Source organism: Miniopterus natalensis, chromosome 3 (assembly GCF_054644295.1).
Source record: "Miniopterus natalensis isolate mMinNat1 chromosome 3, mMinNat1.hap1, whole genome shotgun sequence".
In the NCBI taxonomy this organism is placed as follows: domain Eukaryota; kingdom Metazoa; phylum Chordata; class Mammalia; order Chiroptera; family Miniopteridae; genus Miniopterus; species Miniopterus natalensis.
In genome coordinates, this window is record NC_142083.1 from 11,541,555 (window position 1) to 11,553,613 (window position 12,059).

The 12,059-nt window shown below is 45.4% G+C and overlaps 1 protein-coding gene across 2 annotated transcripts in view; it reads left to right on the top strand.

Annotated features, from left to right (window-relative positions):
• The first annotated feature begins 7,173 nt into the window (after nucleotides 1-7,173).
• The window catches only part of GOLPH3 (golgi phosphoprotein 3), a 48,003-nt gene continuing 43,117 nt past the window's right edge, over nucleotides 7,174-12,059 (top strand). For both annotated transcript variants that reach the window (XR_015714246.1, XM_087815322.1), the window contains exon 1: nucleotides 7,174-7,413. Coding sequence is in view for 1 of the 2 variants with exons in the window: in XM_087815322.1 (XP_087671448.1) it covers nucleotides 7,189-7,413 (225 nt within the window). In the remaining variant the exon portion in view is untranslated. The remainder of the gene's footprint in view (nucleotides 7,414-12,059) is intronic.

The window sequence follows — 12,059 nt, forward strand, 5'->3', positions numbered from 1 at the left end:
AATAGGAGTGGCCTAGTGAAGAAATGCTAATCTGTATTTTTTTATCCTCTTGAGTAATGAAAAACTTATGGTATAATTATGTTTTTTTCAGACCACATTTCAACTTGTTTGACTATGTAGAGCCGGCCAGTTTATTATAGAGGTTACAAACTTAGGTATGCAAAAACAAGTGTGTCTGCCCGACCGGGGGTGGCTCAGCGGTTGAGCATCGACCTAGGATCCAGGAGATCACGGTTTGATTCCCGGTCAGGGCACATGCCTGGGTTGTGGGCTCAATCCCCAGTCAGGGGTGTGCAGGAGGCAGCTGATCAATGGCTCTCTCATCATTGATGTTTCAACTCTCTCTCTCCCTCTCCCTTCCTATCTCTGAAATCAATAGAGACATATTTTAAACACACACACACACACAAGTGTCTGTCTGTAATTTCTATCTAACGGCTTCATTCTGCTTTTATCTGAAAACTTCACCTTAGTTCATTTGGGCTGAACTGTCAATTCTGGGTGTTCTCAGTTGATATGAGGGTTTCCCACTTTCCCCAGAATTGTTTCTAGGCTCCAAGAAAAGATAATCTTAAACCATATCAATATGTGGCCATGGGACAGGAGATGGTTCTCTCCTTCCTACACAAAACCCTTCAGATCCCTTGACCCTTTCTCTTAGCTCCTCCAGACATCTTCAGGATATGTGTCTTAGCCCATTTGGACTACTATAATAGAGAAATTTTATAAACACAGACAGTGATTTCTCCTAGTTCTGGAGGCTGGGAAGTCGAAGATCAAGGCACCAGCAGATTGGTGTCTGGTAGGACCCGCTTCCTGGTTCTTGGTTTCATGGCAGTCTCCTTGCAGGGTCCTCACATGGAGAACGGGACGAGGGATCTTTCTTCAGTCTCTTTGATAAGGGCACTAATCTCATTCATGAGGACTCCACACTCATAACCTAATCACTTTCAAGGGCCCCCATCTCCTACTACGATCTCAGTGGGGATTAGGATTTCAGCATGAATTTGGTTGAACATTCAGTCCATAGCAGCATGGAAAACATCTTGCTCTTCTCACCTGCCACCTGGACTACCTCAGGCCTCTCTTCCCAAATGGCCCACCCGACCATTTACTTGGGGAGTTCAATGAAATGTGCCTCTTCCCAGAGATACAGAGAGTGGGACATAGGTCCCCTTTACTCTCAGATTCTCCAATCAGTGATGTGGGTCCTAACATTCCTCTGCACATGTTCAGGGAACTCAAGGGCTAGGGGTAGGGAACAGGGTGCTATACCCCATCCCATGACTTCTGCCAAACCTTCCCAGCCAGAGAATCTTTCATCAAGGAGGAGGGGGAAAGTATGTGAGTGTGTGTGTGTGTGTGTGTGTGCCCTGAATTCCTCAGGACCCTGTTTTTGATATTTGCAGTGGCCTTTATGATGGTGTAGGAATAAAAAGCATTGCACAGGGACAAAACATATCCGTTAACTGTTTAAAGTATTAGCCACCATATTTTCTCCAACAGTTTAAATCAGATAAAGCATGGCTTAAAACCTGAGTAAACTGCTGGGTCCTACTCGGCCCAGCATTTGCAGGGGCGACATTTGCTACACTAACTTCCACATCATGGGGCCCTGTTCCCACGGCACATACTACAAACTGGTTCACTCAACACCCTCTCTGACTCCTCCTAGCACGCAAACACTTATACAGCACCAAGTGTATGCTACACACTATTTTATTTCCTTTATATTTATTTTGCGCCGTCCTCATAAAATCCCTATGAGGTAGATACCACTATCCTCCCCATTCTCCAGATGGAGAAACTGAGGTAAAAGATTAAGTTCCCCCAATGACAGAGCTAGTCACTCTGGAGCCAGGGTTGGAGCCTATTGATCACTACCCTATGGGTCAAAAACAACTGTTAGCTGAATATGGGGAAAATCTAAATATTTAGTGATTTAGTTTCATCAATATTTTACTTACCAATTTTGTGACAAAAATCAGAATTTGTGATGCACACCTATTTCCTTAAAAAGAGTCTTAATTTGGCAAAAACGAGAGTGATGTTAGAAAAATTATGCTTCAGTATCACACCTCTGTGGATACTAGATGATGGTGCTGTTCAGGTTTTGTTTCTAGGTACCTATACACAGAACTCGATCCTGAATTCTAAATTCCTCTGATACCCGACTATGACTCTCCAAACTAATGTTTCCAACCTGTCTTCTATCCTTTGACTTGGAATCACTGAGAACCAAAACTGTCCCTTTCCCAAAGCCATACCCAGATCTTCCACAATCAGGTGTACTGCAGTTTGGTTGATAATGGATTTTCCAAAACCCACTAACATTTACCTTCAAATGCAAATGTAAAAAAATAACAATGGAAAAAAAATTAGCCTAACCAATCAAGCAACTCTTCAAAGAAAAATGTAAAAAACCCAATTTCAATGTCAAATTTAGGATTATTTAAGGCATATGTTTGACTTATACAAACCTTTCACAGGAGGAAATAAGTAATTATGTCACACCATCTTATTTATTAATTAAATGATGCAAGGTCAAAGTTTATTGGGATTTTGAGTTAAAGAAGATATAATCATTATTAAGATGATCATGAACATTACTCTATCTATTAAGATAACTTTCTTGTATCCTCATTTTATTTTGGTGAAAAGAAATAACCCAGTTAAAATAATTTCTTTCGGTTGATGACATTTTGAATAAAATTAGTGTTTTGTATATGAACCCTGTTGCTTTTTCATATGGTTTAAACATACTCTATTCAGAGGAACTTTCCTATGCAGTTAAAAATTCATTTGGAATAGTTGCTGAATTTCATTAGTGAATTGATGGGGAGAGGTTCTGGTGGTGAGAAGGTAATAGAGTAGGAACAAATATGGAAGGAAAACCGTTGTGGTAAACCTCATGAGGATACTGTAAAAATTGCCATAGAGTGCTGAAGAGTATTGTGAGCTTCTAGAAAAGGGGCTATATAAATGCAAAATACAACAATTTTATCTTTTAAAGGTAGGCAGGAGATGGGAAAAGACTATGGCGGATACACCTGGGAACAGCTGCTTTACATTTACACTTTGGCAGGTAAGCAGCCAGGGAGGAGGGAGTTCTCCACTTCAAGAGGGGATAGAGCAGAAAGCTCTTTAGGACATTCCCTGTCAGCTAGGGACAGGGCCCACAGACAGCTGGCAGAAAGTCCCTCCTGGCTGACACAGAGCATTTACAGAAATGAAGCTGAAGGAAGTATGATGGCTGTCGGAGAGGAACATGTTTGTACTGGCACTGGGGCAAAGTAAGCAGAGATGACTCAATCTATGCACCAGAGAAGGAAAAAGAGGAACTGACCCCCTCGTTAGGCAAATAGGCGAGTTTGCCTTAGGCTAGGAGTGAGAGGACAGGGCAAAGGGAACGACTGCCAGTGGGTAGGTGGTTTTGGGCGGAGGGAGTGATGAAAATGTTGATTGTGGGGATGGTTGTACAACTCTGTGATTATGCTAAAAAGCAATGAACAATTTCAATAAGTGAACTACATGGTATATGAATTGAATCTTAATAGAGCTGATATTTTGAAAAAGTAAATCTAAAATTGAATATAAATAAAAAGTATATATGTGTAGATTCGAAAAAAATTATGTCCCATGGAAAAAACAAATACACCATTTACGTGTTCACCACCGTGTCTCTTTTCTCTCTCTCAAATCATGTAACCGCTTTTGTTAGTTTCTTCTGTATCTTTCCAGGGTTTTAAAAATGCACATATAGCCCAGCCGGGCGTGGCTCAGCAGTTGAGCATCGACCTAGGATCCAGGCGATCGGGGTTCAATTCCTAGTCAGGGCACATGCCCGGGTTGCGGGCTCGATCCCCAGTCAGGCACATTCAAGAGGCAGCCGATCAATGACTCTCTCATCATTGATGTTTCTCTCTCTCTCTTCCTCTCCCTTCCTCTCTCTGAAATCAATAAAGATATATTTAAAAAAAAAAAGTAAAATAAAAATGCACATATAAGCAAATATGAATATATTCTTTTGTTCTTCCCTTTCTTATACAAAACAAATGACCAAAACAGAAGCAGACTTATAGATACAGAGAACAAAGTGATGGAGGCCAGAGAGGAGTGGGGGGCGGGGTGACAAAAGGAGATGGGATTAAGTACTCATTGGTAGTTACAGAATAGGCATGGGATGTAAGGTAAAGTACTGGGAATATAGTCAGCAACATGGTAGTAACTATCTATGGTGCTGGGGGGGCAACTGAATTATCAGAGGGAACAGCTGTAACCTACACGAATGTCTATCTGCTATGCAGGATACCTGCAACTAATGCAAAACAGTGTTGAAGGCAACAAATAAAATACTCATTGTTGTTGGAAATCTATATTTTGGTTTCCCAAATATCATACCCTTTTCCTTTCCCTTCCTCTTTCTCTTTTTCCTTCTTTCTAGACAAGGTGATTTTGAAGTCCACCTTGTGGAAAATAAGAAAGGAAAACATGCTAGGAAAACTGAAAAAAGTGAAAAGGGAAAGTTGTGCAAATTCTCAATACTTTGAAGAGTGTGGGGCATAGTCATTACATTTATTACAGCATTGTTTGTAATAGCAAAGGATTAGAAACGATGTCTACCAATGCGGGATTGACTAAAAAAATTATGGTGTGTTTATACACTAGAATGTCGCACAGCTGAAACAAAGCACGAAGGAGCTCTCAAGTACTGATATAGACAGCTCTCCAACATCAATTAAGTGGGGGAAAATTAAGATACAAAACAATGTGGATAATGTGCTATGATTTGCATAAAAAGGGAAGAAAAAGTTATTTTCATATTTGGTGGAATATGCATTTATAAAACTCTGGAAGGCTATCTAAGAAAGAAATATTAGTTGTTACCTGTTTGTGTGTATATGTGCCCAAGTATTTTAGTACTGCGTAACAAATGGGCTCAAATTTAGCAGTTTAAGACTACAAATATTTATTATCTCACAGTTTTTGTAGCTCAGAAACGCAGGAATGGCTTTGCTGGGTGGGACTGGCTGGGATTGCAGCCTCATTTATGAGGCTGCAATCCAGAAGCTAAGGACAGGCTTGACTGAGTATAGGGGATGCTCTTCCAAGGTGACTCACTCGCAGGGCTGTGGGCAGGAGGCCTCAGTTCCTTCCCAACTGCGCTGCTCCATAAAGCTGCTCGCATCTCTCTCTTCATGATACGGCTGCTGGCCTCCCTCACTCAGAATGATCTTATGCCCTGGCCGGGGAGCTCAGCCTGTAAGAGCATCATCCCCATATGCTAAGGTTGTGGGTTTGATCTCCTGTCAGGGCACATACAAGAAGCAACCAATAAATGCATGAATAAGTGGAACAACACATCGTTTCTTTTAAAAGGTGGTAAAAAAAAAAAAGGTGTGTGTGAGAGAGAAAGAGAGAGAGAGAGAGAGATGGAGAGAGGGAGAGGGAGAGCAAGGAAGAAGCTGCAGATTCCTATGACCTAATCTAAGAAGTCACACCTGCCTCATTCATTTAAGAGAGCCCCTGAATCTGGGGAGGGGCATCAGGCTTCACCTTTTGAGAGCATTTGCTCTAATATTTTGAAGCCACCAAGGGTGAGAAGGGGGAAACAACCCTGTGACTAGAGGCAGGTCTGGAAGGTTTTCACTGTATCTGTATTTATACTGCTTCAACTATGTATTTGTCTATATTAGTCAAGTAATAAATTAATTACATTTCTTTTAAAAGGAAATGCACTTAAGCTATTTGGGAAAGAACTGGGAGAGAGAGATGAAAAAGAAAAAGCTTAACAGGATGTGAACAGGAGGAACTGTCTGAGGCGAAGCTGACCTTTGCCCAAGGAAAATAAAAGGTCTACTTTGTACTCGCCCTGCCCCGGGCACCGAGCGGTCGCCACGGTCCGGCTCGGGTGGTGACAGGTGAGGCCAGTTTGGGATAATGGTTTTGTGGAGCGGGAGGAGCTCGGGAGCCAGAATATTCTATGGGACGGTTTGACAGGGGGCGTTTTTCATTTATTATAGCTTAAGTCCTGTTACAACAATCCGTTTCCATCCAAGCCATTCTGTCGCCACAGCCCGCGGTCGTTGTTGATTTTAAAATAACATTGGCAGGCACACAATGCCATCGTTAACAGGTGATGTTTTACTTACAAGCTCCACCCTTCTGGCCTTCCATGCCTCCCATCAGGTTTGACATTTATTCTTGATCGTAACTCGCGTAAACTGCCGAGCGCGCCAAGAGGATGTGACCCGGGACTAGGCTGAGGGGGTGCAACGCGCACGGAGCGGGCCGCGGACTCGGCGGGCTCCCCGCCTCCCCGGGCGCCGGGCCAGCGGCCTCCGTGGGCAGCGCCGGGCGTCCTCCCCGCCCGCGGCCGCTCCCCGGGTCGGGCGGCGGGGAAAGTTTGCAGGCGGCGCCGCCCGACCTGTTCCCACCTCTTTCACGCAGACGCGCCCCTAGGGACACTGAAAGCCCCTTTCCAGCGGCTTAACCGCGCCGCTCCTGCGGGAGGGCCGGGAGTGTGCGCGGAGCCCCCGCCCGCAGCGGCCCGAGTTCTCTGTGTCTCGAGGGGACCCCGGGCTCCGAGCCGGGCGGGTCCCCGCCAGCCCGGCCGAGGCCAGCCCCGAGGATGGGGGGGCCCGGGGAGCTAAGGGCGCAGCCGGAGGCCGAGCGGGGTGTGCCAGCTCGCTAGGCGGCCACGTCCCCCGCCTCGCGGCTCCAGCGCCGGTTTCTTGACAAGCGAGGGGGAGGCAGACGGAGGGAGGACAGGGCACTGGAGGGGACGCCGCGGAGAGGGCGAGGCCCGGGAGACCCCGGCGCGGGGGCGCCCGCCGCTTCCGGCGCCCTCGGGCCAGCCCCTCGCGGCGGTGCCACATCCTCCGGTGACGTCAGTCGGCGCCGCCATATTGGGAAGACGCCGCCGCCGCCGCCGCCTCGGAGCTCGGCAGCCCCCGGCCGCGGCCGCAGGAAGGAAGGACAGCGTCCGCCGCGCCGCCGCCCGGCCCGCCCGCCTCGCCCCGCCGCGTCCCATGCCTGCCCCCGGCCCCGCCGCCGCCGGACGCCGCCCCAGCGCCCGGGTTTAGCACGGAAGCCCGGGTCGGGGGCCGCGCGGAGGAGCAGGAGGAGCAGGGAAAGCCGGGAGGCCCCGCGTCCCCGTCCGCCCGGCGCGGCGCCTCGGCCGGAGCCATGACCTCGCTGACCCAGCGCAGCTCGGGCCTGGTGCAGCGGCGCACCGAGGCCTCGCGCAGCGCCGCCGACAAGGAGCGGGCGGCGGGCGGCGGCGGCGGCGGCGGCGAGGACGACGCGCAGAGCCGCCGCGACGAGCAGGACGACGACGACAAGGGCGACTCCAAGGAAACGCGGCTGACCCTGATGGAGGAGGTGCTCCTGCTGGGCCTCAAGGACCGAGAGGTGCGCGCAGGGCGGGGCGGGGCCCGGGCGGCCGCCCTCCCGGCCCCGGAGCCCCGAGCCCCGCGCCCGGGGGCGCCCAGCTGGCCTGGCGCTTTGCGGTCCTCCCCGCACCGAGGGCCGCGTCGTCCCCGCCCGCGCGGTGGCCGCCCGCGTGACGCCGGGGCCCGTCCCCACCCGGAGGCTGCGGTTGGGCTGGAGCGCCCGGACCAGCGGCGCCCGGGGCGCGGGGGTTCTGCGGGCTCGGGGGGGGGGGGGGGGGCTCCACCGACCTGCTTCCTAGGAGGTTTTTAACAAAGCTTGAGGCGTCCCCTTTAGGATTTTAAAAAACGTTGGTGAAATGGCAGTGGAGGCAGAGTTGTACTGGTAAAGTTAAAAGTCCAACAAAACCCTCGTGACACCTACTGGAAAACGGCTCTCTAGGCTGACTGGCGTTGGGTGGGAGTCTTTGTAGCCTCGCTTTTCGATTTTATCAGTTGACGATTCCCTTGTTCAGAAGGTCCCGCCGCCTCGAGGAAGGGCCTCTGCGGGGGGCGCTGGGTGAGTGGTCTGGGGAAAGGCCCCGAGCCCCGGGCAGGCCGCAGCTGCCGCAGGCGTTCGTGTCCCGACGTGGGAAGGTTATGTTCGCTCGAGGATCTTAGAGTTTTCACCCAGAGAGAGGTGGGGAGAAAAGGCTAGTGCACAGCTTATACATTCGTCTCCTAGGTTCCGTCATTAATAGCGTTTTGCTGTGTTTGCTTTATCACATCCCCTGTCTGTCGACAAAAGTGATTATTTTTAGACGTCCAGGCCATGGGGGAGATGGTTAGTGTAAATGAATCGTGCGGTAAGGAGGCTTCGGAAGCAGGGACACCCTTTCTGAGAGTCAGATGCAGGAAGACCTACGGTTTTGTTTCCTTTTTTAAAATTTATTTTAAAGTTATAGTTGGCATACAAAATTATATTAGTTTCAGGCGTGCCTAAGTTTTGTTTTGGTTGTAAGAACGTCTTGTCAATTCATGCAGGCGGGCAAAAAAACCACTGTAATCCTTCTGAAACCACGGAGTCTGTCTTACTTCACCAAAACTTATCAGATCTAGGTGAGGTTAGATGGACTGTTGGTGGACTCCTGATATTTAGTAATCTAAGGAACTAAAGTGTACCTTGTTAGGACTGTCTAGAGCATGTACAGTATCTAGGTTTTCCATTTGCTTAGGTTTTACTGGGATCACATGTAAAAAAAGTTATGTCCCCTCTCTCTGGCTGGGAAGTGGGCCCAGGCCGTGTGTGGAATTTTTTGTTCTTTGGAAAAATAAACTACATACCCAGTGTTCTAGAAATGCGATTTTAGAAGGTATCCAACTCACCCTTTTAGGATCTTGGTAATAAACATTTTTCTTTTGGGACAAAAGAAAACATTTTAGAAAAAGCAAAAAGCAAAATGAAAACAAGTCCTCTTCATTCCTGAGTGGACATTTTGGCTTTACAGTTTTTGAGACTTTTCTGTGAGAGAATGTCCTGTATGGAAAACTAAAACTTAAAAATACTAAAACCAAAACTAGCTTTTGGACTTCTCAGTTACTCTGAGTGAGAAATTATGGTGAGAAAGTAAGTACCTTTTTGTTTTTTCAAGTATGTATTAAACTCTAAATGTTTTAGCTAAAACATATAAACATGCTACTTTGCTGTGATAGGTTTTCATGAAGATAATCTAAACAATTTGTTTGTTGAAACTTAATGGTACTTAGAAAATTTAGACAATTTAAAGTTCTTTGGTGGCAGGTAACTGAAACCATCTGGTGTGTTTGTGTCAGGAGTCACTGTACTTTTCCAAGTCATGGCCAAGGTCCAGACACTAGGTAACTCTGAATATTTATTGCTGATTTGAACAACCACCATAGGGAACTTTTTATTCCCTGTTGCAGGCAGGTCCAGGGAGTTGAAGTGGAGGTGGGTGGGATTGGGATTTCGTATTGCTTAAATTTAGGTTTTAGGGATTAACCTCTCTATCTTTTCCTGTCCTCATGTCTTTACATACTAATGACCAGGCATGTACTTCTCCTTTGGAGGTTCCCCCCCCACATGTCTTCAACTTGTATCGCTCTTTTTAGGGGGTAGGAATTACTCTCTGATCTAGAGCTTAGGCATTTATGCTTTTTAATATTAGATTTTAACTTACTAATTTGATAGTAACAAGTTCCTACTTTTAGCCATAATACAGGGTGGGCCAAAAGTAGGTTTACATTTGTAGGTACACAAAACACAGTTTATTCTTGTATTTTTATTTGTTACTATATTATTTTCTACAGGAACAACTGTAAGCCTACTTTTACCCCACCCTGTATGTAGTTCAGTAAACTTACTGCTTTAACTTTTTAATTATTTTAACTAAGCAGTCATCTTTGTGATATCTAGGTACTCTCAAAGATATTTAAAAGCTAGCCTGGTGGCGTGGCTGAGCAGTTGAGCATCGACCTATGATCTAGGAGATCTCGATTAGATTCCTGGTCAGGGTGCATATCTGGGTTGTGGGCTCGATCCCCAGTGGGGGGCGTATAGGAGGCATCCGATCAGTGAATCTCTCATCATTGATGTTTCTGTCTCACCCTCTCCCTTCCTCTCTCTGAAATCAATAAAAATATATTAAAAAAACAACACCACAAAAATAAAAGCTAAATATTAAGATTAGGTAGGTCATTAGTGATGGACACATTATATATATATGGGAGCTAACCTTATTTGAAATCAAAATAAAATATTGTGAAATTAGTTTTATTTTGACTTTTTAAAAAGGTGAGACTTGCAGCTTTCAAAAAATAATTTTGTTGAATAATAAACCTACAGAAAAGTGCAGATATAAAAAATGTGATGAGTTTTTACAAACTGAACACACCTGTTAAACTAGAACCTATTCAAGAAACAGAACTAGCCCCACTTGATTTCCATTCCAGTCACTGCCTAGTCCTCAAAGGTCACCACTAGCTTGGCTTTGAAATTCAGCATAGAATAATTTTGCTCAGTTTTGTACTTTCATTTGTGTTTTGCTTTTGTTCAGCATTGTCTTGTGAGATTCATCCATATTGTGAGATAGTCATTTGTTCATTCTCCTTGAGTTACCAACTTTTAACACATTTATAATCTACAGTATTTTAAAAAAAGTTACTTTGATTTATATTCTCAATCTAGTGTTCTCCTCCCTTCTTTACTGAACAGAAAGCTCAGTTTGCCAACAAGCAGATAGTTTGGCTTCAGATTACCTATTATGGGTGACTAAAGTCGTGAAAGATTTAAAAAAAATTTTATTTATTTATTTAAGTACACATTTCAGGTTTTTTACCAATGATTTTTCTTTCTGGCTTTTACTAAAACACATATGCGCAAGCCCTTCTGGGGATTTCTGTCCTTAGCCTGGGTGGAGCATCAGTGACACAGGTATTGAAGTAAATCTTCAGAGGCCGCAGCAAGGATGGCAGATAGGTTTAAACTTCAGTTCAACTTCCAAGTACTTGGCACGATTTCTGCAATCTTTCTTGTGTTTGAAGGGGAGGGGCAGCAAATGAGCCAGGTGTTTTCCTTTCCCCAACTACGTGATTTTTCCATAGATGCCTTCAGTAGTCAGTGTTTTCAGAATACCTCATTGAGAATTACCTCAAATAACTGGTGTCATGTACTTTTAAATATCTTTGTTGTTGGCAAATCTTAGTGATTTAAGGTTGGATTTGATTATTTTAAATGATCAGGTGTAGTTTAGGATGAGCCTATAGAATAGCAGAAGTGGAAAAAGGTGCCTTAGTCCTGGTCTGAGGTGTATCCTTTGTTTCACATATTTCAGCTCTTTGAGCCTCAAAGTTCTCTAAATGGAGAGAGAGATAGTCCTCTCCCATGGTGGTTCTGATTGGACTGTTGCAGACATTTATTGTTTTGCTTTCCACCAAGATTTCCCCCAGTTTTGTTTTGCTTTTAGGGCGTTTCCCATTGTGTGTAGCTCAGGATGCCCTATTGAACCATTTACCTCTTCCCTTTTGTGGTGCAACCAGACCTAGACTTGTCCAATCTCCCTGGGCTTTGGCTCTTGAGAGCAGAACAGGCCGTGAGGTTTTTTGGAGACCTATCTGAGTAGTGTCAGTGTGTGCATCAGACTGTTCTCTGATATGGTTCTTTGAGCATCTTTCTCTCTAGCCTTCTGGTGCTGTCATTTCTATCCTGATTTTCCAGGCACCTTTCAATTTTGTAAGCTTCCAGAGCAGTCTAGTAAAGTTCATTTTTTAAGATAGCCAGAGTCAGTTACTGATGTTTCCAATGCTTGGAGACAAGAACTGTAATGCAATATTTTCACTCTGTATCTTGAAAAATAAGTAGGTGCTTGGGCTGGATAGTATACACTTAGGGCAAAATACTTAAGTTTAAAATGATGGAACTGACTTTTATATGGCTTTTAAACTGGCTCCAAAGATTGATCCCAAAGAGAGATGCATGCCGTTTTTGGAATAAGTTTCCCAAGGTCACTACTTTGAAATATAATACTTATCAAGGTATCTAACTTTTAATTATTTATTTATTTTGTTGGTTAATCCTCACCCAAGGATATTTTTTTCCATTGATATTTTAGAGAGAATGGGAAGGGAGGGTGGGAGTGGGGGGTGGAGAGAGAGACAGACAGACAGACATTG